Genomic DNA, 27,981 nt, shown 5'->3' with positions numbered 1-27,981 from the left:
TAGTTTGTTGAAGTACTTGGTGCTGTTTTCTCGAATGACTTCTGATACGTAAGGAGTTTTTAGATCTGTATGTAGGGTGTGGTTGGATACATACCACGGTGCGTTCGTGATGGATCGGAGTATTTTGGACTGGGCACGCTGTATAATGGCGATGTTGGATTTGCTGGAACAGCCCCAGAGCCAAAATATGTGAAACATAAATTAATGAAGTGAATTTTCAGTTACCATTCGAGGACAATGAATGGATGGACTCTTTATACCTGCGTAATGCTCATAAAGTGAGACTGATAGAGAATACGCAGGATTGAGTAACAAGCTATATTGAGCCTGTTAATTGGTTTGTTAATTTATTTTCGATAAAGTGTCTGATGGGCGTAATGTTTGTCTAAGTTCAAATGTTAATTTCATTTTTTAACTAGACGATCATCTACATTTTATGATAGAATATAATCAAACTATACAATATCAAGAATTAATTAACTTCAAAATTTCTAAAAAAAAAAAATAAACACGCTTATGTTGAAGATAAAAATTTGTCCATTAACATCTCATTTTTAATCGATTAAATACAGTTGTATACTCATATTTTCCTCGGATTAATATATTAATATCTTAAGCATCATGCCATGAAGATGTGTTGAAAAGTGGAACTATGTAGCTCCACCCTTCTTGACCTCGGCATTAGATGCGGTTTCCTTCTGACGTTGAAATGTTACCTTCCGATGTTGTGCTTGTTTGCTTCTACTCAGAAAGTTGGAGTAACAGTTAACCAAACGGAAACCTCCTCTTACTAAACAGACCCCTCCACGATTACTAAAACTGTTTACTTCTAAGCTCTGGATCGAAACTCTCTTCATGCTCTTACGTCCTTGCTCAAATTTTCGTGGTTTTAGGCAAGTGTAATACAAAATAAATGTGCATTATTTTAAGAAACATTCCGTTACAAAAATAAATTACGATTCTGATTCTGCCCCCATCTCAAAAGCCTTTATGCTCGCCATGTTAATAGCATTCAGCGGAAGTTTTCTAAAAATATGAGTCTGGGGATCATCCAGTATCACGTTTTTTCTTAATAATTTACCAAAAATCAGTCAGGCAACTTAAGTAAGAAACGCAGATAGTTTGCAAAAAAATTGTCTCCACGTTGAAAGAAACATGTATCGATGTTAGGTGAAGTGATATGTCCTGTGAAAAGTGTACTACAGGCAGACACTGGACAGTCTATTATGCGAATGAGAACATTTAAATAGACGATGGGAGAGGAGAAGGGGTAGTATGAGGAGCTGGAATAGGTAGAGGAGGAGGAGAGAGGAAATGGATAAGAGGAGTACGAGGAGGAACAGATGCAGGAGTAGGAAATTGAGGAGGAGAAGGGGGAAGAGCAGAAGGAGATGGAGTAGAAAGGAAAGAAGAAGAGTAATTGGAAGTTAATGGACTAGAAGCCGGGAGAGAGAAACTAAAATCAGAAAACGAGAGAGAGAGAGAGAGAGAGATAGAATAATAATGAAGAGTACGATAAGTTGTCTCCCTGCTGCTTGAATTTGAAAGGGGCACGTGTTTGAAGGACTTGAACCCTTCCTGTCATACCTCACTGGCTGCTGAAGTACATGACCAAGTTCTCAGGTTCGTCTCTCTTCCCTCTCTGCATTATACATGTTGCTTAATCAGCTTAGCGAAATCGTGTTTACACGCCTGAGTTATTATTGAGGTTCAACATACAAAACTAACTCCCCTTCATGTTGTTTATTAGTAATTCATACAAGCTCAACCTGTGAATTTTCACAAAGCCCTTTATGTCCTTAACAACAGGATGCGCACTTATAGCCATTTTAAACTCAAATTACTCCAAGATACACTACGCTCATGCGCAGTTCCGAATAATTGTTCTGAAATTTTAAACTGCATTAGGATTAATTTCGTTGCAACTTTATGTCAGAATTTATTCTCTGGAAAGAAATAATGACACAGACAACGGAAGGCAAACGGGTATGGCCAGGAATCATGAAAGAGGACCCAGAAACTGAAAGAACGACGCCTTATGCTTAAATATAATTCTTTCGTGTGTTTTTTCTTCTGCCTTATGTGTCACCAGTATCATCCATAAGTTTTTACATAGAGTCTGCAAAATTCGTTGTCAGAATAATGTTATCGCTGGCCCTCTCGACACCAGAGCCTTGAGTCCTTACTGCCAACATCGCCAGACGGGCAAAGCACACAACTTTCTCTGAGCTAGCGATAGCACCATTCAACAGAGATTTTAAACACATCTCTAAAATTATTCGCTCTCCTTAAAATAATGTTTGTCCTAAATGGAAAGAATGAACTTATATTACCAGCGTCCCAATATTGTGTCACTAAAGCCTAAACAGCTGTAGCTGCATACATACTTACATACACACACAGTATTTTTTTCCTGTGGCGCTATAGCCCCAATTTGGGCCTAGGCCTACCTCCATGAAACTTTCCGTTTCACTTCGCTTTACTAGATCTTACACATACGGTAAGACTCCTTGGGCGAGTGATCAGCTCGTCGCAAGACCTCTACCTGTAGACAAACAGAAAAACGCACACAAACATCCATGCCCTGAGAGGGATTCGAACCCACGATCTCGGTTTCCGAGCGAGCGAAAACAGTGCATGCCTTAGACCGCTCGGCTACCGTGACCGGCACACACATAGTATACACACGCATATACATACATACATATGTAGAGAAACAGGCGGCATTCCAGAAACCACTTTTCTCATTTCAGGAGGGGAGACTCAAAATATGCAAATTCGTCAAAATATTAAGATCGGTGTTTTGAAGATCACAATATATCACACGCACTGCTTATATCAAAGAGTGAAAGGCTCTGAATTTTTCGTACATAATCTATTTATGCGTTTCTTTTGATTGTCGATCATCTCCTAAACATGTAAGATTTGAGGCTTTCACGGCGGTGACTATGAAGAAAGAAGTCTTCTGGGATTTGGCACCGTGTATAAGTGGTGTTAACCGACGTTTCGGAGGAACGTATCGCCTCCATCTTCAGGGTAGAAGAAAAAGTATAAGAAATCTGCAAGCGACAAGACCGTGAGAACGGTAAAAGCAGACTGCTTTCTTCATCTCCTAAACATATTTAATCAGTTAACGGAGACGCAGTTTTCTGTGAGGTATGAACGGGAGTTTTAAACGTAAATTGCCAGAATTTCTGGCGTAACTAAACGCTTTTCATGCATTTACAGATGTGACGCAACAGTATCAGCTGCAGGTTCACAACGTGTTCGTTATGGCGGGGAACGTAGCTGTACTCAGATGCAACATCCCAAGTTTCGTACGCGGGCTGGTGCAAGTAACCAACTGGTTACGAGATGAACACTTGCTGGGCAGAACCGTCATACACCCAGGTGGCAGGTAAGTGCTTCTTATAGTAAAGTCAAATGTAAATATTTTCCTGGCCGTAATTAATTAAGCACCGCGCAATGATGACATGAGAGAGCGGATTTATAGCCCTAGACGTTCTTGACTTCTGCAATAGATGGAGATGAGTGGTCACCATTACGCTCCGGCCGCCTTATCTCCGGAGAAATAGGTAGCGGTATCTGAGGGATGGGAGACTGGGCAGGCCCTTGAACTGGTTTAGCTATCTCTTCTCCTCCCCTCGGAAAACCAACCCCGGTTCTCAGATCGTCTAGCCTTTAGCCTAGTCACTCCAAGGAGACATGTTGGCTAAGTATTTGACCGAACCGGCCCACAAATAAATGCATTTCTAACTTTCCTTGGTGTTTATTTTACTCTTCTGTCACTAGCTAGATCAGTGGTTCTCAACCTTTGTGAGACCGCGGCCCGGTAAATTCTTTTTTCTGTAAAACGAGGGCCCGGCGGTTGAGAAACAGTGATCTAGGATATACAGCATGAATGGTAGGTTGACTGATGAATAATAAAGTGGAAAGGTTTCAAAGGAAGCGGTCATGTCCTAATTTGATTATTTTTCCGGCATTTGTCAGGAGGAGCCGGTCACGGTAGCCGAGCGGTCTAAGGCATGTACTGTCTTCGCTCGCTCGGAAGCCGGGATCGTGGGTTCGAATCCCACTCAGGGCATGAATGTTTAGTTTGTGTGTGTGCGTTTTTTCTGTGTTTGTGTACAGGTAGAGGCCTTGCGACGAGCTGATCACCCGCCCAAGGAGTCCTACCGAATGTGTAAGATCTGGAAAAGCCGAAGTGAAAGGAGAAGTTCATGGAGGTAGGCCTAGGCCCACTGCGGCTGTAGTGCCAAGAAAAAAAGAATTTGTCAGGAGGGACTGAGAAACGTAATGAAGAGCCGCAGTCAATATGACCAATTTTCCGACCGATATTCGAAGCCGGGCGCCTCTCGAACGCCAACCGAAATCATTATGGCCAAGCCATTGTGCTCAGTATCTGTCAACTACTAGTGTAAATCCTTAGTGCCATCGTGTGGTTTTGTAAATAAAGCACGCGGATATATGGTCACTCCCTCTCCATTTTTAATATGGCAATAACGTTCAAGTTCCATAAACGAGAGGGAATTCTTGGTCTTTGAGTACTATTATTATTAGCTGGGTAAGACTGAGTCCACTTGGTACTGTGGCCACTATTGGCCTATTGTACCAGCCCCGAGATGATAGATGATGGTGATTGTGGAGAAATTAGTGGAATGAGGATTGGCAGGGAAAACCGAAGTACTCGGAGAAAACCTGCACCAGTGTCACTTTCGTCCACCATATATCCCACATGGCCCGACTCGAACACGGACCGCCTCGGTGGGAAGCCAGCGACTAATTGCCTGAGCTGGTGACTGAGTAAATTCCGAGTTTTAAAAACAGAACCTGCACTACCGAAGACAGTTATGCCCCAAACTAAGAATGATGCAGTCCATTGCCTTCTAAACGTACATAATTATAATCAGTCAAATCCAGTTACTGTGTGTTTCCATGCCCCAGGTTCACTGTGACAGCCTCAGGGTCCCTGCACATCAGGGACACTGTAACAGACGATGGGTTCGCGCGCTACTACTGCCAAACTGTACACCGCCTGACGGGAGAGAAGAGACTCAGCATGCCAGGGCAGATCATTGTTAGCCGTGAGTGGCAACAATATGTTTTGGTTCCCTTGGAAACATTCCCTCTGTTGCTCTTCCTCCATATGCTAGTGTCCGGGAAGAAGTACGTTATACTCCTGTTTATCCATGCGCAGATTGCACTCCCTAGATCTTACCTGCATGTTTCAGCTGTGTTTGCAAACCTACAGAGCTCTTACTAAATAGTAAGCTCAGTTTGACCGTCTCTCTGTACCCATGAAGAAACATGAGAACAGCTGGCCATATACTCAAGCCACTTGACGCTATAGAACTTTACGAAGAATTGTTGAGCCATCTTAATTATCATTTTGAGCGAATGTCTTTAACGACCGCTCGTATCTCAAGCTTATCTCGCTAAATGTTTGTCGAGCGAAAAGTCCACCGATCAAAAGTTGTAGAGGAATGCGAATCAAACACTTTTTCCAGAAGTTTTACATTTGTGGAGATGATGGAACAAATGGGACGGTGTGTACTGTACATTTCTGAATATCTGTATCGAACATTCTCAATTGGCTCCCGATTATGTCTGAACCCTGGTTTATCCGTATTTTCCGATTATTCGTATGTACTGTCCCTTTCATTAGGGCGTATAAACTGGAGTATACAGTACTCCCATTACATTCATGACTTTGTTTAAACAGATATAGAGATAACATTAAAAACAGTGAATTTGTTGCCTTACCTCCTACTTTCCCTTCATATTCTTCTCCTTCTTTTGTCCTAATTCCTTCTGTCTTTTCCATTTCTCCTCTCCTCCCTTCATCTTACCCTTCTTCATTTCCTTCTCTTTATTTTCATTCATTTCTCCTTCATCTACCCTTTTTATCCTTCTCCATTCCTCCCCAACTTCTTCTCAATTTTCTTTTCCAATCATTTTTCCTTAATCTTTCTCCTTCTCCCGTATTCTTCTACTTCCTCTTTGCTTTCTCATTCTACTTCATATTTTTCTTCTTCTCTGTTCTTCCTTCACTTTCTCATCTCGTTTTCTCTCTTTTCCTGCTTCTCTTCCTCCTTCATGTTCTCCTCCACCGTCTTTCCATTTTCTCTTTTATCTTCATATTCCCCTATTCACCCCTCTTTCATTCTAGCCTGTATAAATTTGCGTTCAGTTGTCAGAAGGAGCTAAATCAACCTGTGTCTCCATAACTCAAAGTTCTTGGTATGGAGAAACTGTTACTGCATTCATGTAGATGTTCCTGAGAATGTTTGCTTTTTTTCTTTCAGTCTGTTATTTATTGACTCTGTCAGTATTGAGACTATATAGTGTAAGTTTGTAGGATACTTAATGAATATGGATCCGCTGGTGAAATGAGAATTAACAGGGGGTACAAAAGCTTTCAGAGAAAATAAGATGTTTCCTCATGTGGAATCTCAAATACCTGGTGTGCCTCTTCAGTCTCTAAGGAATTATTTCTGCTTCGTTCATACATGTACCACAAGAACTTACATGACATTAGTACCATGTATGGGTAAGTTTGGAAACTGTTTTCATTTTACATTGAACTTGCCACAGATGTCTAGTTGAATGGTTTCTTGGGATCTGATGTAGTCTGAAGTACAGATATACTTTTATCAAATATTTTGCTAGATCTTTGGGTATGACTTCATTTGCTGTTGTTTTTATTATCAGGAATTCATTCTTTTTAGCCTCGGCTTATTTACCAATCCATCTACTCTTCATATTATGTAGTATCCAGTGATAGAATTATCAGTGAATAATAAATTAAGTAGAATGTTGAAGGACGTGACCGTCACCTACTGAAGTGACCAGCATTTGTTTGAAGGGACTGAAGACTCCCACAAAATATGTCAGTTAAGATCTCCAAGACAAGATTTAAACCTGGGAGCTCTTTATTACAAAATAGGAGTTTTGTCCACTTCACATGATGTTCAATCTAAATATTCAGTTTGATATTACATGTCCTTAATCTCGTATGTGAGCTCAGTATATTTCATTATCTTTAAATTTTTTTATTGTTTACTGGTATGGCTGTGTAAGTTCTTGTTGATGAATGTTATATCAGCTTTATTGTTATTTTTATTGCTGCACTGTTTCAGAGCCTGAAGGCAACATCACACCTAGGATTGAGCACTCTGTTGCTAATGTGAATTCCCGGGCTGGGAGCCCTACTGACCTTGTATGTGCTGCTCAGGGTTCTCCCCCTCCCAACTACAGGTCTGTCACATAAAAGCCACCACATGCTTGCAATATGCATGGGACAGCCATTATCTGAAATTTACAGCTGTAATACTATATGGCATTGCACGTTCACCTCATTACATTCTGTAAATTTATCCCAAATTTTTGTTAATCCTTCTAAAATGAGATATTCAGTAATGGTACATTGAAAAATATATTAACAAAATGTACAATATAATTTAATTTTGTCAGAAGAAAATACACTGAAAATGTCAGTTAAAGTACATAACATTTTCAATGCCTTGTTCCACGAAGAAACTTATTTCTGCATAGAAGAAGGTATTACCTGTACTAACCAAAGAGAATTAAAACAACATTGACACTTTGTAAGTTTTGAGGTTTTCACGGCGATGACAATGAAGAAGTGTATTCACGGTGCCTAAACCCAGAAGACGACTTTCTTCAACATTGACACTTGATTAGATATAAGACTACCTGGCTGCAGGTTCCATGTAGGCACTGTTGCAGTTGACTTGTCACCAAATATTGCTATGAAACATACAGTCAGAGTCTCAGCAGATATTTGCATAGTCCTGTCTACTTGTGGGTGCCACTTGTAAGGCGATATTGATGTTGAACACTCTTTTTGCAGATGGTACCGTGACCTGGATGGGGTGCTACAGGAGGTGCGGCTGGGTATGGTGCTTGTACGTCCCCTGCAGTCCGTACTTCAATTCCCGCGTGTTCAGCCAGAGGATGGAGGGCGCTATGTATGTGTAGTGAGCAATATGATGGGTGAGGACCGCCGTGAGATCACACTCAATGTGATCACACCCATAACAGCCCACATCCGCCCACAGCAGCAGATTGTGGATGCGGGCACCCCAGCCATGTTCAACTGCTCTGTGCAGGGGGGCAGTGGAGGCATGCATATCTCATGGCTGAAAGACACGCGCCCTTTACTGGACAGCCCCCATGTCAGCATCATGCAGCAGGGGCAGGTGATGCTCCTCAAAAACGTTCGCAAGTCAGACCGTGGAATGTACCAGTGTGTGGCACGCAGCAATGACGAAAGTGCCCAAGGCAGTGCTGAACTCACCCTGGGAGGTGAGCTAGGTTCCTCAGTGTTTTGCACTATGGCAACTGAACTTTCCATTTCATAGATTGAATGAATGAATGTATAAGGGGTAGGCCTTCTTGGCCCTTGTGCCACAACCACAGTGATCTATTGTGCCTCCTTTCAGAGATTAGTTCAAATTTACTAAACACTAAATGAGGTGCATAGCTTACTTACCACAGAAGATTACATATTGAGTTTTAAATCTATTCAACTGCATTGGTTATTTGTAATTAAAGAAGTTAAAAAATTAAATAAACATTAAAAATTAACATTGATTAAATTAATGTAAATATTGATAGTGTAATTTCCTTCATAGCAGACATAATAGTTGTACCATCAAACATCAGTGTCAAGGGCCCCAGTTGTGTAAACAGAGCGCATCGTGTGAAGATAAGAATGGAACATGCTTCATATTGTGCATCTGTGTCAAACCACAAAAATTGAAGTCTCATGTTTGTTTAGATATTTGTATTCAAACAATTTACATATGTAATTTAATATTCCTGACTGTTTATCAGTTATCACCATAAGAAAAAATGGGCTAATTACAGTTTCTGAGTGTTTGCTATGTCATATTTTGCACTGCGTACAAAAATTGTCACATTATGGATCTCTATTTTATAATGTGTATTATCACACAGAATATCAAGATTCTATATTGAATAGCTTCATTTCAGAAGTTCAGTCCTCCTGGACGAAGATGTTGAAGAGGTAACGAATTTCGTGAAAGTCATCCAGTTCATTCAAAAGCTGTTAATGAGAGGAATATGATGACAACATTATCATCACTTTCGTCTTTGTTTTTCATTATTTGCATTTCTCTCTCTTCCATGCTAGCCTTACTTTTCTTCTTCCTTCCCTCTCCTTCCTATACTTTCCTTTTTCCTTCTTCCTTCCCTAAATTCCCAAAATGCACAATTTTTTTCATTTCCCTCTGTTACAGCCATAGCCCCTGAGCTACAATTGACCTTCATAGAACAGACCCTGCAGCCAGGTCCGCCAGTGTCACTGAGGTGCTCTGCCTCAGGGAATCCCCCACCACGGATCACATGGCTCCTTGATGGGGGTTTGCTCGTACCCCGGGGCTATGTCCTAGGTAGCTACCTGGATTCTGCAAACAATGTCATCAGCCACCTCAACATCTCATCTGTTCGTGTACAGCATGGCGGCCTATACACCTGCATTGCCAGAAATGTCCTTGGTGCTGTCCAGCACTCTGCCATGCTTAATATCTACGGTTAGTTAGCTCTGTCTAGAAAAGTAAATACACACACATGACATTTGTGACTCACTGCGTACCATTTACAAGACATCATAATGACATGAGTGTCAGTTGGGATCTGTTATTTCTGTGAGATATCTAATCACGTGTGTTATGTCATTCTTATATGCTAATAGTTTTCACATATTTATGCAGGTGAGAACTGGATGTTTAAATGTTGTTTAAGGGAGTGTCAGACTTCAAAGGGCTAAAGAGATGGATAGGTCATTCATAGACATCTGGAGTCATAACAGGTCAAGATACAAGTCTACTTTATATTGTCTGTGTCTCCTAATCATAATTCTCTGAACCTGTACTTCAGTGAAACCAATGTAGACATTTTGCAGGGCCCCCTTCTGCCCGTGTACCACAGAATCTGACAGTGGTAGCAGGTCTGGATGTGTATCTCCGCTGTCCAGTGGCAGGATTCCCCATTTCCAGTGTGACTTGGCAGCGTGCTGGAGATATTCTGCCCATTCATCTCAGACAAAGAGTATTCCCCAATGGCACGCTACTTGTCAGACAGATTGAAGGTGCTACTGACAAAGGAGAATACTCCTGTTCTGTCAGCAACCAGCAAGGGCAGTCAGCCCATGGCAGGCTCTACCTTGATGTCATGAGTATGTATCCGGAATACAGATTACAAGCAAATTGTGGGAACTGATTATAAACACTATGTGATAATACAAATATTTATGATATAATATAGATTGTTTTCTAAGAATGAACCTTGGATGTTAACTTCATAATCTAAAGAAATTAATACTTTATTGCAAATATATAGTTTCACTGACATTATAAATGTAGCTAAAAAGGAAACAAAATTATAGAATAAACAAAAGATCTGGAATATCATTAACTCAGTAAAGGTAGGTTTCTAATTTATCTTTCAAAATTGGTATATTAGTGACAGGAAGTACCATTGCTATATAACAGAACAATTATGAAGCCGAGAATTTCTTTTCCTCTTTACTTTATTCTTTTTTCTTTTCATAACTTGCATTTTATTTTGTTGTATTAACAAACTGGAACTTTTACAAGAACAAATGATATATAAACTTCCACTGTAGAATGGCAAATAACGTCCACCTATCCATCAATTCATTCATTCATCCCGCTACTTTGGTATTGTCCTTGTAGTATAACTTTTAAACATCCAGATATTAAACTAACATTCTGGCAGTAGAACGTGATATTGCAGAACCACAAATACCAAGTCTTTGTGTTGGACATGATCCTGCCTATCGCCCTGAGATATACCTTAAAAATTATATTCTCATCTCCTTGACCATCCAAGTGGTCATTCAGACAAATATTTCCCTTCGATGTTTTATTCCTTACCTCTTCCATCCCAGCTATGTGCCCTGTTGATTGTACCCTTCTAGAATTTATTATCTTAATAATGTTAGATGATTCTCATAAACCACAAAGTTCCTCATTTTTTGATGTTCTAATCATTATACATTCATGAATAAACAGAGCCATGCTTGAGAGAAAGGAAATCTGGTGAAAATGTGGTATAAAAATAACCTTATATAATCACAGTTAATCGAACACAGAACTAATAAGTATAAAAATGTTCATTTATAATAAGCCATAAAGCACCAGTAGTACATTTGCAAAAATAAAGATGTCATGGTTTGTTCACAGAACCACCACAGATAGCACCATTCCAGTTCCCCAACAACTTACAGGAAGGAATGAGAGCACAGGTTTCATGCAGCATAATTTCTGGGGACTTCCCCATTACAATCACATGGCGCAAAGATGGGGGTCCACTGCCTCAGGAGGCAGATGTGCAGGAACAACAGCATCAGTTTGTAAGCAACTTGCTGTTCAGTGATCTGGCTGCCCGACATTCAGGACATTACACTTGTATTGCCAGTAATGCAGCAGCTGTGGCGAACTACACTGCCAAGCTCACTGTTAGAGGTACAAGTTTCCAGAAGTGTACATCATGATATGGTTATCCATCCACCTTCTTTCTGCACATAAATTCTGTCACCTGTCATACTGTTCTTAATTTACACATAACACTGTGCTGGAGTGATGCAGTACTTAAGACATGCAGGGATTTATCAAAGAATACCTTTTGTGTGGTAGTAGAAATAGGGGATAGTAAGTAACACCTTTATATTAAGGAAAATTAATATAATAATTTATTCCCATGTTTAGAAATATTGTAACAATATATTATTATTCAGGAATGAGAATATGAAAAAGAAAGTCATAAATGAATTGATTAAACTTTTCCCCATCATATTTCACTGCTGTGTATTATCAGAATTGCCCCTTCCTTAGTACTTGATCAGCAACATTAGGAAAATACTTCATCTCTTAATGTATAAATGATAGAGATTTACTTGAGGGTAATATTTTATTGCAATTTATTATTTCTGCATATTGATAAGACAGTAAATTTACTTCATTTTTTAATAAAAGACATAAATATGGTGTGTCACAATAACATGTATGAGAAATCAAAGAAAATGTCAAGTGGAATAAGTAATTACCCTTTCTCATTATCATAGAATATACAGGTACTCTAAGTTATCTGGTATATACAAAAATGTAACTTCTCTGTTTCTTGCTGGGGATCTAATACAGAACAATCAAGAATATTACGAAATTAACCCCATAATTATTTCAGTGTTTGCAGCATGCAAGTACTGCAGTGGAGTTCTTGGGTGTGACTTGAATCCATTCGCAGTTTTTGTAATTACATAAGAGTGCTTAAATTTCTTAACTTGATTATTATTCCTTTATAAAGGCTTAGGTACTGTATACAATGGAACCCCATACAATGTTTCTCAGTTTAAGGTTTTTCCTTATTCAATTTCAATGATCCAAAATCAATAATCCCATTTACTATTTTCCTTAGTTTAGTATGCAGATCCACTGCTCCCCAAAGAAATCTTAAATGTGAATTTCACTGCATTCAGGCATTGATAATTAAAGCATCCCTGTTCTAGGCAAAGAACTTGGTCTTCTTGTAGGAATGAATAAAAGTGAAAGTGAGAAATTGTCAACTAGGATCTGTCACCACACAGCTCAGGAGTTCTATCTGTCTACCTGACCAGAAAATATAGGTTCAGGTTCTGATGAATGATAATTTTCCACTGTTGGTGTAATTATAAATCCATCTAGGGTTTTTTTCCCCCCTCCCCTTCAGTAAGGTTTTCTTACAGAATGTACAAGAAATCTGACAGTTCCAACATCAGACTCAGTTTTCTTCAGTCATATCATTTTTATGTGTGGGTAATTCATTTGGGTATGTGCTACTTCATGTTTCAGTCATTCTAGTTTGTATTAGATTGTCTTTTTTCAGTGTCCATCTTAAAGAAATCCATGAATACTGTCATGTATATTATTCCCATAATGAATCTGACAGTTCAGTACAAATTAATGTTTTTAGATTTCTGCTGCGGTTTGATGTCGATGTCGATCTTATTTTTTTGGTGATCTCGGTATATATAGGCAGGCTGTATTGCTGAGTTTTTTATTGTCTCCTTCTCCAAGGTGAAGTTAGTAACCTGTTGATCTTCTTATGCATATGTGTTATTTGATGTAGCTAGCCAGTAGAAAGTAGAATATAACGGTCCTTCAATCATTTATCTTTTTATTTGGCTTCCTAATGTCTATTGCTCACTGCACAAATGGTGTACTATTAAAAATTGCAAGAGCCATAGGATATTCTGTTGTATTATTTAAGGATTATTTAATGATGCTGTCAGTAGATCTAAATGTATAGCACAGAATTGGAAGGTGATCAGTGAATAATGATTTGGAAAAGATGTGGAAAGGAGCAGTCATGTAATAATTTGACATATTATCTTGGCATTTGCCTGCAGAGACTGAAGAAATCCACACAAATCCTTAGTCACAATCATCAGCATCTTGGCTGTGATTCGAATTGTACACCTCTTGAATAGAAACCCATGGGGCAGTCATATTTTCTTGAATATTGAAAAAAAAAATTTTCAAATATCAGAAATATAATCCACTTCTTTGCAGTTCCATCACCCAAAAGCAGGATCTAATTGATTTTCGATAACAATTTTGAGCAATATATGTGTTGCAGTGGCTCCAACATGGCTGATTGAGCCGCAGGATGTATCGGTGTTATTCCAGCATCCTGTTTCTCTGCACTGTCAAGCTAGTGGATTTCCAACGCCTACTATAACATGGATGAAAGCCAAAGGTTAGTGGTGTTGCTTTCTAGATATCTGAACTGATCATCAGTTATTGCTTGGCTTCTTCCTCTGGTTACACCATAATAATAAGACTAAATCTTACATTTTGCATTGACCCGAATGAAATCAATTTGTTGACATTTGATAGAAAACTAAACACATTAAAACTGATGGGCATGTAAGTGTAATTGCAATACATAAACCCATGTTGTACAGTGAGCTTGAAGATCTTTAGCAAGTACAGAATTTGGAAACAGAATCATATGTAAGTTGCTAAACTCTTACATTTTTTTTTTCCCCCCCAGATGAACAACCTGGTGACTATACATCACTGGAATCTAGTCCTCAACTTGTCATCTCAGGCAACGGTTCGGTGCTGATTAGGGCAGTTGACCCATCACATGAAGGTCATTACACCTGTCAGGCCAGCAATGGTATTGGTTCAGGGCTCAGCAAGGTCATTTTTCTTAGAGTTAATGGTCAGTATACACTTAGGGCAAAGAAATATGCACTTATGGATGTCATTTTTAGAACCCTTATATTAACATAATATTTTGAGTAAATATTTGTTGTTTTTTTCGTTACTATATCTCTGAACAGACAAGTTTTGCTTATTCAGATACAAATATATATTTACTGATTTTACAGAATCATTTACACCCCAGTTTCATTAGGCTTCATTCTCCGAAATATTCGTTTTAGTTCCAGCACATTTTAGGTCACGGGCAGTAAACCAAAGTGGCGTAGCAGGAGAAGAGATAATTTTGATGTGTGAAGCAGAAGGTGACCTGCCCCTCCATGTAGCATGGTCAGCATCTCACAGACCCTTAAGCCCCAGCCACACCCAGATTATGGAGCGACAGACACCCCATGGAGTCACAGCAGAACTACATTTGGAGTCTTTGGCTCGAAGAGATGCTGGTCCATACCGTTGCTCAGCTTCCAATGATTTTGGTCAGGATGAGATGATAGTTTACCTCACAGTCAAAGGTGACCATCATATCCACATGAATTGTGTGTAATTTGTATATGTTTGTAGCAGAACTCCATAAAGTGTAGACTAATGTGTGGCAGGAGATACATGTGGGGGAGTGTGTGAGCAGGAGATTGGCGCTCTAGATGAAAATCATTTTCTGTTGAGAAATTTGTAGTTCACAAATGTGTTCCTTAGAACTGTGGGGAATTCTGACATAAAATTCCTCAATAATTTTGCCCTATATATCAAGAATACATTTCTTGCTACACAAAGAATAGGCTAATAAGTATTAAAATATTACTTTATGAGAGAATTCAGTTTATACAGTTTGCAGAATTATATTTGTCAGATTATTATTATAATTACATTTTCCACACTGCTTATTACAAACTATGTTTGTAACTACAGTCAATTATGCTACTTTCTGATGATTTTCTAAGGTACCAAATTTACATTACAACATATTGTTAAATGGTGAACAGAATGTCAGAATTCTTTTTCAATTCACTTTATCTTTAACCTTCTATTATACTGGTTGTTCTACTCAAGATATTTATGTTACTTAAATACGTAAAATAAGTTGTGAATGTGGCATAGTCACTGGAGTGTGATGATATTAATGTGGTTTATTTCATGTTGTAGTTGCATAATTTTCATTTAATGCAATTTGATTTGCTGGTTCTACTGTTGTACCTGTGCAACAACCACTTAAATTTGCTGCATTTCTTTTTTCTAATATTTCTTCCTATAATTCTCATTCAAAAGCTCTTTATGGCTGAATACATGAACAAAATACTTTTCCATGACCAAAAAATATGCTGTATCCACATTCAGTTTCAAATGTTATTTTGTTATGGATATCCCAAAATATAAGAGGAGCGTCAGTCACTGGACTAGTAAGAAATACTTATATTCCAAGTTTATTCAGTGTAGGCAGAAGAAAATATATCCCAGAATTTGGATAGAACTTAATAGCTCCTTTTATTTGCTTATTATTATTTTATTATAATACCTGGTATCAGCACATGGTAATTGCTTGTTTAACCTGTAAGAGTAACATTGAAATCTGCATATACGACATATACATTCAACTTGTTAACTGTCAGGTACCATTATTTGTTCTTTTCCTATGTGTCTGAAGTCATACAACTCTCTTGGTGATTCCTTTGTGATCATTTCAGAGCCGCCAGAGGCCCCAGGAAGGGTGGAGGTGCAGGAGGTGGGAAGTCGCTGGGTGAGTGTCTCATGGGGGGCACCATACTCAGGTCATGCCCCTATCTCTCACTATGTAGTACAATTTCGTGAAGAGGCGCCAACCCTCGGCGGAGGCATGAGTTCATGGAACAATGTTACTGTTGGAGGCGGTATCCGCAAGGCTCAACTGGGTGCTTTGAGACCTGCCACATCCTACAATCTGAGACTGCTGGCTGTCAATGAAGTTGGGGCAGGGCCTCCCAGTGAGCCCACACTTGCCTTAACATTGCAGGAAGGTGAGAAATATTGAAGTGATGAGATTTTCAAGGAGTCATTTAACATATCGGTTTCTAATAGATTTGTTTATTCTATTGGCACAGCTCCCAGTGGTCCACCAATAGATGTCACTGTAGAGGCCACAAGTCCAGAGTCACTTCTGGTAAAATGGAAGGTGAGAATTATTTCTAATTACATGAGTTAGATAAATTTATTTATGAAAATGTTTCTATATGCATGCTTCAACTGACCATCTGTCTCTTTTGAGGACAGTACTTTATATGGCCACCTGTCTTCTCTGCTGAGTCTCTTGCCTGATGTTATGTGGGCACTGATCTATGCAATCTGATGAAACAAGTAATAAACTGATAACTAAATTAATTTCTTTCTTGCTCCATGCTGAGAAAGGAAAACTTTTACTCTGTTTACTTTCCCACATCCTCTCATCTATGTGTATATCCTTTCTTCCCAACATGTTTTCTGATTTGGTTCCCTCCTCTTTCAGTCCTCTTCTTGTTCATCTTAGTTTTTTTTTTTTATTTGACTTTCCTGCTTTTCCATTTTATTTTCATATTATCATGCATTTGTTCTCTGCAACATTTCCATTATATTGCGCAATTATGAGTTTTTGTCTTCTTGTCATTTCAATATCTCTTTGATATCAGAATTCAAAATGCCTACAGACAAAATAAACGTGCATCATATTGGTATTTAGTCCATAGTACAATACTTATGAACCAAAAAACAAACTTCATTAAATGCAAAGTGACAATATATAATTAAAGCATATTAATGAAGATATAGTCTAACAATTTGAACTAAATCATACGTCCATGACTGACACCCAAAACACATACATACTGTATCCTGCTCTTTCTGGATGCAGCCCCCCCTAGTGAGTTACTCCAATGGAGAAATCCTGGGATATCAAGTGGGGTATCGGGAGGCATCGGGAAACAGTGCACCATCTACAGCTGCACAACAAGTGCGCACTGTCAGAGGACGCCGCTTAGAGGTGACACTAACCTCTCTGCGTCATTTCACCCGTTATGAGGTGACAGTCCGAGCATTCAACCAGGTTGGGTCAGGCCCTGCCTCACCCATACAATCTGTGACAACACTGGAGGGTGGTAGGTAAATATTGCATGTCTTTCTGTTTTTCTGATAACCATTAATACAGAGAATGACTGCACACCATGTTCAACCAGTTCCTGTACTTTATCCTCTGTGTATTTCACAGTTGGATCAAAAAGAAACGTCGTGGTTTTCTTTTGTTACGAACATGTCAGCTTGAACATTTTTTTTTCAACAATAAATCCTCTTCTTGCAGAATCTCCTGGGTGTTGCAACATATTCAAAGAATTTAACTGTCATATTATTTCAGAGAACCAACTATCTACTCCTGCAGACCAATAAAGTTGAAAATCAGCAATGATGGGTTTACGTAGGAGCAGAAACCAATTGTGAAATGTAGTGATTGACCCAAAGTATGGTCATGCAAAGTGATTTATTAGTATTTTGACTTTGATGGGTGGCTGATTATTGTATTTCACTGCAAACATATGTATGTTTGTCTACTATACATGCATTTCATTCTATACAGTCGGAACAATGTATGAAAAAAATATTTCCAATTGTTTTAACATAAATATCCAAATGATAACTTTGCCTTATTCACATATCTTGCTCAATGCAGTCAAATAAAATGTCTAATTTAAAATAAAAGTATAAATGTATGAGTTATGTAACAGAGAGAATAAACTACTTTCTCCCATTTTCTTCAGTCACTTTTAAGGGCCAGAAGAAGTCTTGTGGGAAATATAGAAAGTAACTGCCCCTTTTTATCACGTTTAATCTTAAACTGTGTTTGTAAGTAAAGCTTGATGATTTACATGCTAGTTTCATTAAACCTACATATTGTTCATCTTGCACTGAATAACTTTTATATAACAGCAAATTACATGCAGAACCATCTGTAATCTTCAGTTTTTGGCATTTGATATATATCTTCATGGCTGATTATCATAGTTCCAGACATGGCACCACAAAACTTACGCTGCTCTGCAGTGTCCCCACAGAGTGTACGAGTAAGGTGGGACCCACCACCACCTGAACATCGCAATGGAGTCATTGAGGGCTACAAAGTATTGTACAAGCATATCAGTCGTCAAGGAGGTGAGAATCTCAACTATCTACCCCACATTTTACAAGCCTCATATCTGGCATGTCTTGCAGATGAACTAGCTGCCTCCATCTTTAGTGTTCACAGAATACCAGAATCTGAACCTGAGAAGCATAATTTATATCTTGAATAGGGTTGCAAAAACTTATAATGTCTGTTTGCTTCTTACAATACACATTTTGATAATTTAAAGTTATAAGTAATTCATGTGGAAAACAGTTCATGCCATTTTCAAGTGAAATCCAGTAAGGCCCCCCAGTAAACCTCCTCAACAAATAGATTTGAGTTCTCTATCAGTTTCATTCTAAAAATTCTAAAATACAAAATGCTTTAATTTCCTGAAACCTTGTATAAGGTGTGCATGCACGTGTGCTTATGTGTGTGCACATATGTGTGCATGCTGTAGTATCTGAATGAATGATCACATGTGCAGGTATTCTGCTACTGAATTTCTGCTTTGGAAGGGATTATGAATGAAGTACCAGTATTCTCCACTTCGTGCACATTAAAGCCAAGATTTTAACTTCAAAAAGACTGTCTGCAGAATTTAGAAAGAATTTAGAATTTATTTACAGCTGCAAGCAGAAAAAAGAAAGTACTTGAAGAATGGGCTATAGAGTAGTATATGACAAAGAAATATGATCAAATTGAATTTTGAAAGGTACCTGTAAATTTAAATATAAGAAAAATGCCAGTTCTGTGTCAGGATTATTCGTGTAAAATATCACTGAATGTAATATCTGTGAATCTGCAGTCAGAAACCAAAAAATCCATGTCATAAATATGGATACTTGTTGAAGAGGTCTATCTTCTGGGATATAACGCCATGTAGTCCATTGAGAGTCAACCGATGTTTAGGACGGACATGTCACCTCCATGTTCAGGGTCAAAATAATATGAGCAAGAAATCAGAGTGATAGCAGGTGGCAAGCAGAGCTTTCATTCTGGTTTCTTGCTCAGCTTATTCCTCCACCCTAAAAATGGGGGCAACTTGTTTCTTGTGAAACGTCAGTTGACTTTAATGGATTGCATGATATTACCTCCCAGAAGATAGAACTCTTCACGACCAAAACTGTGAGAACCTCAGATACTGCACAGGAATGTTTGTTGTTTACTTACCAAACTTTTTGTCTACTCAGACACAGTTTCCAACAACTCACATGAAATATAGCAGATGCAAGTTAAATTCAAGACTGAGATGACAAAAGTTTCTGTCTACACAACAGTAATATATGACATAATTTTACAGTACCTAGTAAGTTCAAATTTCCAGCCTGCATAAGTTATTCAACCTTCCAGGTTTAACATCAGATGTAGAAATAAAGAAGACAACAAATCTGGAGACAAATTTGCATGGTCTGGCGAAATTTGCCAACTACAGTGTGCGAGTGCTGGCTTTTACTGCAGCTGGTGAAGGAGTCAGATCAAATTCAGTCCATTGTACCACAGAGGAAGATGGTAAGCCACACAAAATTGATATTCATTGTTATGCTTTTAGTTTGAAAGACTCTAATAAACACAAAAATTACATCCTTATTATCTCTTGCATTGCAATGGTACGTTGTTTTGCAGATATTAAAAACATTGAGGACTTTGACTACAGTTGAATTTAAAATTTTCTGTGTTAAAAAAACTTTTTTTAACAACCCTTGAACCTAATTCTTCTGTGTAAGAGACACATGAAAATGCAGGGTGTCAGAATTTGTAAGATTATTGAACACTTTCTATAGAACTTCCAGGCTAGAAGTATATTGTCTTGTATTATTTTGTGCTTGGACATTCTGCTGTAGAGGGATTTAGAATAAATAAAATGTGTTTCTCATTGAAAGATTTGAGACATAAATTGTATTTTATGAACCAGCGAAATGCTACTGGCTTTAAATTTTTATGCTTGTTTTAGCATGTTTGAAAGTGTAAATTATAGTTATTTGTTATCAAAACAGGGTACTACAGTGATTAAATACAACAGACTAAAGTGCTGGGACTTTGTTGTATGGCTCTCTTTATATATAAATGATAATTTACATGAAGTACTCTATTGTGTGGGGGCGAGCAGTAGTTTAGTTGGTTGAGGCACTACGCTAAAAGCCGGAAGGTCGTGGGTTCAAGTCCCGATGAGGTCACTGGATTTCTTTCAATTGACCTAATCCTTCTGGCCACACTATGGCCCTGGGGTCAACTCAGCCTCTAACAGAAATGAGTGCCAGGAATTAATTAAATAATTTTCCTGGGGAGTAAAGCTTGGCCAGCACATAAGGCTGACAACCTTAACGCCATCTTTGAGCCAATTGTTTAGATAATGTGGGACCCTCAACATCTCACAACCCTATGCCCTTCAGAGCCTGTTCCAAGGATAGCTTTACTTTTACTGTATTGTATATTGTCAAAATTCATGATTTTCTATCTTTTTGATATAAAGAAGCAAGACAATAACACCTTTACATCCTTGGAAAATACTGAGTTTTTAATATCCCAGCAAAATTTAAGAGAAAGCACTGGAAGTAGGGACCTTATAAAATAGAAAATCAAAGAGAGAAATTGTTTTTATAAATATCTGACAAATGACAGCTGAAGAAGTCTTAAAAGTCAACTCAAGAACTCACGCTGGGATTTATGAAAGAAATTATGTTCCCCAGGACAGTTGTACAGATCTACTTGTAATATCCTCTCACTGAATACAAAATGCTGTAGCTGTAAGTTAGGATTTGGTGTTTGAAGAGACAAAATATTTTTAATACCCTTCAACTGAAATATCTGTGGATTGTTTCTCTGTTAAATGATTTTTCCTTGTCCATCCTTCTGGTTTTATTTTCCTTGTTATGAATTTCTTTGTGAAAAAATTATTCTATGTGAATGTTTGTTCTATTTACAGTTCCAGGACCACCTGAACAAATCAAAGCACTAGCAATGACATCTGACAGCATTATGGTTGCCTGGACTAGACCACTAGAACCAAATGGCAACATTATCAAGTACAATGTGTACTACCAATCAAAGCTTCACAAAGTAAGCTTGAGAATTAATGTTTACAAACAGCACGTGACACATGTAGGGATCCTCTGGATGAGCTGAGTTTAGTTGAGCTAACTCCATGGAACAGAGTCCTCCTTGAAAAAGCTGATAGTTTTGCATCTGGACAAGAAATTCCCTGACTCTCATAGAATCCAAAAATTCAGACAAGAAATCCAATTGAATGATTACAAAATTTACTTCTCTTAAAACATGAAGCCCACAACTAGATCTTGTTCTGATTCAGATGAGTCCAGTCAACATGCTTATTCCCTGTTTCTGTAACATCCATTTGAATGTTATATTCGCCTATATACTTAGGTCTCCAAAGTGGTCTGTTCTCTTCAGGATTTCTGAATTAAATGTTATGTGCAGTTCTTATCTCTCTCTCATGCATGTTGTATCCCCTGCCTAACTCATCTTCCTTTATTTGAGTTCTTTAATAATATTTAGTGAAATTTTCAAATTATGAAGTTCCTCATTATGCAGTTATCTCCTACTCTCTGAGGTCCAGATGTTGTCCTTACCACCCTGTTTCCAAAAATCGTCCCTCTTTGTTTTTCACTTGGCACAAAATTCACATTCATACAAAAGAATGGGTAAAATTACAATTTTGTATATTTTAATCTTTCATTTTTTGACACAAGACAGAAAGACAAAAGATTCCAAACTTAATAGTGGCAAACATTCCAAGATTGAATATGCTCTTCATTTCTTCTGATTATAATTTTGATTTGTTACATTTGTTTGCAAATAAGGTGACTAAAAACTTGATGTGGCATCTAGTAACTCTTTTTGTGTTCCTCAGCTACTCTCTCCATGCATATGCATACAGCCTTGCTAGTCTGTCTGAATTAATTCACATTATATTTTATACCTGAGGCTTACAGTTAAATATGTTAAGGGAATTCCTCTTCAGTCCCCATTATACTTCTTCTCGCGAAATTACAAGATGGCTCTTCTTCTCTGCAACCTCCTCCTCCTCCTCCTCCTCCTCCTCCTTGTGTAGTATAATTTTAATTTTATATGGGTTAGTGGATGAAAATGCTCCACTTTCTGCTTGTATCCCATTATCTATCTCAGTAGATTTCTTTCAATCTTTCTCCTTTCTTCTTGATATCTTCAAGTATCATCTTAAACTACCTTGTATTAGGCAGTCCCATAGTTCTCTTTTCTTGAATTTTAATTCTACTGCCCTTCTCAGTAATCAAATATATCTATTTTTCCTTTATTTGGTGAAACCATTTCAATCATTTCTCTTCTGTTACCAGATTTTGAATTCTAAATTTTTGTTCATGAATTTCATTTCTATTTCTGTCCTCTCTTCTACATGAAGTTTTCTGTTCACCATATGTAAATTATATTTGAATATAAGTGTTAAGCTTGTATTCAATAGGTGCCTTACTCCCCTTATTCATATTGCAGCTCTAATCTGCTACTGGCACTGTTCATAAATAATTTATTTCCCATCACCTACTTCTCCAAAATCTGAACCAGGTCTAGACTAAGTAACCTCAGTAAAAAGAAAACTAATGTATCTGGGTTTGCTGGTATTTCCACACAGATGTGATTTCTAACCTCTTGCACTTCCTCCGATATCGCTCTCTCCACTCTCTTCATAAACACTGGAGTGTATATACTATTATATAACCATTTTGCCATCTTAATCATTGCAAAGAATAATATTATTCGATTTCCACCAACAGGATGAACACAAAGAGACTGTGTTTGGTGATAGAGAATTGACTTATGAAGTTCGTCGGCTAAAGGAGTTTCAGCAGTATGAGTTCTGGGTGACAGCCTCCACTATAATAGGGGAGGGACAGAGCAGCATCAAGGTTCCACAGGCACCGGTTTCCAGAGGTGAGGTTTCACCTCTCAGGTGGAAAGCTTAAAATATTTGTGAAGGTTCATAAGTACTTCAATAAAGCTTTCTAAGTTGCTTCATATAATCACAGCCTGCTCCTGCGATTGCCTTCCCATCTGTGTCGTTGTCTCCCAAGTGACATCTTTCAATATTCCCCTATTTACAGAAAATCTCAGTATCTAGAAACATATAATAGATAAATGAATAGAACCCACTGGATTTTTATTTCCTAACAGTCATGAATAATAAACAGAAGTACAAATGCTTTTTCATTGCTTGTTATTGAAGAGTCAAAAAGGTCTCATTTGCGATCTTAATTATATATTTAAGTCAATTTAGCTGTAATAGTGTACTCTTCCCTTCAGATTCTCTGACCAAGAGAGAGGGAAGAGACCACTTAATCAGCATAGACATACAAGTAAATGGATGAATAATATTAAAATGGATTTTAAATGAATAGGATAGGAGAGCATGGATTGGATTCACCTGACTCAGGACAGGGACCAGTGTCAGCTTGTATGAATACAGAAATGGACTTTCAGGTTCCATAAAAGGTGTGAAATTTGTAAGCTAGTTGAATTATTATTATCTTTCTAAGGACACCCTGCATGGAGTTACTCAGTTATTTAACTGGAAGGGCTGATGCCATTGATTTTGTTTCATTATTTCTTTATCAGGCACTTTGTTCTGAATTAACTTCTATAACTATTCGCATAAATCTATGGCTTGAGCTGTAGTGAGTCTATATGGTTATTTCTTTTTTATTTCAGTTCCAGCACGGATAGCTTCATTTTCTCGACGAGTGGTGGCAGGGTCAGGTCAGAGCATTACGTTGGCATGCCATGCTGTAGGTCTTCCTGCTCCTAATCGTAGTTGGCGTGGTCCGTCTGGTAATTCCATCACCCCATCTTCAGGAAACAGGCATTATCGTGTACTCCCAGATGGAGGAGTGACACTTGGTCCGCTTAGACCTGAGGATGCTGGCAACTATTCCTGCTTGGCAGAAAATGTATTTGGTCGAGATGAAGTCACATATGGAGTAACAGTGCAAGTGCCTCCTGGCCCACCTCATCTGTCTGTACCTGCCACAACAGCTCGCAGTATATCGCTGCAGTGGAGACTCTCAGATAATGGTGGGAGTCCAGTAATTGGTGAGTGAGTGAGTAGATTATTTTGTTTAATGTAAAAAGTAAAGTAAAGTAAAGCTAGCCCTGTACCAGGCCATGAAGGCCCATAGGGTTGTGAGACATTGAGGGTCCCACATTATTTAGACAATCGGCTCAAAGATGGCTGTAAGGTTGTCAGCCTTACGCACCGGCTGCGCTTTACTCCCCAGGAAAATTATTTAAATAATTTTATGTAATGTGCTAAAGAAAATGATCATGAAAATACTTTTGGAAGGAACTATACACTTACTTTACTAGGTCGCTGAAACTCATCATCTGTCTGTGTATATGTGAAGAAATGATGTGTCAGTAAGGCCAGTAGCTTTTATAAGTGTTATCTTGCAGTAACAAACGGAATCCATGCCTCAATACACAACGAAGGGAGAAAGAACTTAACAACACAGATTCTTAGCCAATCATATAAAAGGGGTGGGAGGAACAACACTGCCCAGATCTCAGAGGATGGCAAATAACACCCCAATCTCCTGTTTTCACAGAAGAGGCACAGAGATACAAACTTCAGTGGTTCAAGATTTTAAATATTATGAACATTGATAATATTTTTTTTTTTTTTTTTGCTTAAACACCATTTATCTTACAAAGACAAAACAACTCCATCCAGTGTGACTATTTAAGTTTTTACTACCTGAAAACTTAGCACCCTTACATGTTTCGGTCCTTATGGACCATCATCAGAGGGAACATCAATACTTATTTGGAAACTACTATTACAATGGGTGTTCTGAGTGCTAAAATACATATACACGTAATGCCTGCAATGCACAATATACACAAAATCCAACATTGTGCATTGCAGGCATTACGTGTATATGTATTTTAGCATTCAGAACACCCATTGTGATAGTATTTTCCGAATAAGTATCGATGTTCCACCTGATGATGGTCCATAAGGACCGAAACATGTAAGGGTGCTAAGTTTTCAAGTAGTAAAAACTTAAATAGTCACATTGGACAGAGTTATTTTGTCTTTGTAATTGTTAGTGTGATGGACCAGAATGAAACAAATCAAAACCATTTATCTTAATTAAAATTCTTTATACAAAACTTTAAGCTTACATATGTGTACTATGATATACGTAATAGTAGTTCCTTAACATGTTGTTAGTGCCTTCTGAAGATGTTCACAACTGACCAAAACATGCAAAGGCATTATATAAGTATATACTGAATCACACTGGATGGTGTTGTCAAATCAATTTATAATAATTAACTAGTGACTAGAATAAGTAAAGTTAAACAAACAGAATGTTTATAAGTGACACTGCTTAGCCATTATCTCAGTTTTGAGAGGATAAAGGATTAAGTAAATGTTGACTTGAGATGTTATTTTAGACTTCTCCCCCCCCCCAAATTTACTGGAGTGATCAAGGAAAACTTTAAGAAACCTTAGACAGGATAGGACATCATATTGAACTTCACATTGTGACAGTGGTGAATATAAAAATGTACTCTTGTCTGGGATGTGATGATGTGTCATCTGAAAGCAGTTCACCAACATTCTGAAGGAACATACTGTTGCCATCTTGAAGCCCAAAGAGTAAGCCAAGCAAGCCGTGAGCAGCTTAATTTTCTGCTTGATTCTACTGCTCTTTAACCCTGAAGATGGGGGTAGAAAATTTCTTCAAAACATTGGTAATTTCTACCAGACTGCACAGCATCACAGCCCTAAAGTATACAATATTTGAGCCAGATGTTTAAATAGAGATGTGATTCAGTCATTATTGTAGCCCTTTATGTTGTAGTATTGATACTGAATCATAGGTATGGTGAAAAATCTAATGATGACTCTCATTGACCAGATTTTTACAGGGATATAGTTATGTAAATACGGTGTCAGGTCAAACAGCATTTCATTTAAATTAGGACACCAGTATTCAGTAAACTAAAACCTCATGGTGGAAAGTCTCCTCTGAGAATTTAGTTGTTATTTTGCTGATCTACTGATTTCAGTTGCTTTAGAACCCACAGGCCCATCATCACCATTGTCTTTATAAATGCCTACATTTGTCTTTGTGCTAAACCATCTCATTCAGATTGATATGACAATTAAGTATCAGGAAAATTTTGTGCATTGTCACTGTTTCTCTGTTGTTCTGCAGGATACACGCTGAGCTATAAGCGAGAATCTGGGGACTGGCAAGAGGTTGTCATTGACCCAGATCGGAAGACATACACACTGGATGGGGTCAAGTGTGGCTCCAGCTATCAGCTTTTCCTCACAGCAGTGAACTCAGTTGGTAATGGGAAGCCTAGTTCTGTTATCACAGCCACCACTAAGGGAGGAGGTATGCACACAACATCCCTTATACTAGTACAATATTTCAGGATTTCTGCAAGAAGACCAAGAAGTTTTGTTATGTAATTTTTATGTAATTTTAAGTGAAATATTCTGTCATCCTTACTAGAGATATGTGATATTTTGGGTATATGTGGGGTTTAGAGGTAAAATACACATTCTTCTACACATAAGGGATTTATTTTAGGACCTATGGACTTCATCTTCCTACACTGAGCACCCTGCCAGAACTGTTATCAGTAGGAGTTACAATCAACATCGGAACCTCAGTGTATGTTCTCTAATTGAACTGGTGGTGAGATATGTTCTACATCAAACATACATTCTTCATTTTTTAATAGAAGTTACCCACATATTTACAGCCAGGACAAGTTCCATTATTTTTGGTTTTTATGCCCATACCCAGACCTTCCCAAAGGCATAGTTCTAAAGATAGATGGACTGATGGACCAACCAATTACATTACTACACACATTCAATTTGATCTTGTAACAGTGGCATCAGGTTTACATTTTTGTTACCAGAATGTCCTCACCTTGGGTTTACCTTAACAGGCAGAACTAGTATTGGATTTACCCTTATATAGTCAGATAATCAGTTACTGAGATTAATATTTCTGGCCTTGCTGTTCTTGAATACACTTGTTTAGCTAAATTATGTGGAGCTTGCTCTTTCTTATTACATTTTATTATCTGATTTATGTGTGTGAGTTTTACGTACTCCTTTAACTTTACATGATACAAGCTAGGCCCTAGTTTTTGCAGTATATCACCTTTGGCTCCTTCTTCTGATGATTGTAGTCAGAGTGATATACTGTACTATCTCCCTCTTTTGATGGAGCTAATGTTTACAATAATGTCATCAGAATATACATCTTGTGGTCTTAGGCTAATAAGTACACTAACTTATTTTGAATTGTTTCATTTTTGGTCCGTTACACTATCAATCACAATTGTCAATGAGAAATNACAACGCGTAAGAAACATCCGACCATAAGCCTACATAACCTCAAGTTGACATCTCCCATCATCGGGACGAATCAACAAGAAGGAGCCAAACATTTTACTTTAAATGTTTTAAACTTTTAAATATTTTAACATTGACGGCTCAACTTGAGGGCAATTTTCAGATGGAATGCAAGAGTAGTACGTGCATTCAATGCTACTAGAAAGTGTTGTGCTTTTACACTTCGACACCTG

The 27,981-nt window shown here is 38.0% G+C and overlaps 1 protein-coding gene across 1 annotated transcript in view; it reads left to right on the top strand.

Annotated features, from left to right (window-relative positions):
• LOC111870795 (Down syndrome cell adhesion molecule-like protein Dscam2) overlaps positions 1-27,981 on the top strand; it is a gene marked incomplete in the record, with an annotated part of 574,710 nt that overhangs the window by 522,123 nt on the left and 24,606 nt on the right. The window contains 19 exon segments of the mRNA XM_023863339.2: positions 3,229-3,397; positions 4,945-5,084; positions 7,140-7,257; positions 7,874-8,328; positions 9,285-9,578; positions 9,950-10,222; positions 11,253-11,534; positions 13,684-13,803; positions 14,101-14,274; positions 14,498-14,785; positions 15,953-16,261; positions 16,346-16,416; positions 17,128-17,371; positions 18,270-18,416; positions 19,723-19,881; positions 21,296-21,429; positions 23,139-23,295; positions 24,070-24,450; positions 26,586-26,771. Of these exon segments, the coding sequence (XP_023719107.1) occupies positions 3,229-3,397; positions 4,945-5,084; positions 7,140-7,257; positions 7,874-8,328; positions 9,285-9,578; positions 9,950-10,222; positions 11,253-11,534; positions 13,684-13,803; positions 14,101-14,274; positions 14,498-14,785; positions 15,953-16,261; positions 16,346-16,416; positions 17,128-17,371; positions 18,270-18,416; positions 19,723-19,881; positions 21,296-21,429; positions 23,139-23,295; positions 24,070-24,450; positions 26,586-26,771 (4,101 nt within the window).

This window comes from Cryptotermes secundus, unplaced genomic scaffold (genome assembly GCF_002891405.2).
Source record: "Cryptotermes secundus unplaced genomic scaffold, Csec_1.0 scaffold499, whole genome shotgun sequence".
Taxonomy (NCBI): domain Eukaryota; kingdom Metazoa; phylum Arthropoda; class Insecta; order Blattodea; family Kalotermitidae; genus Cryptotermes; species Cryptotermes secundus.
This window is presented reverse-complemented; position numbering and strand designations above follow the sequence as displayed.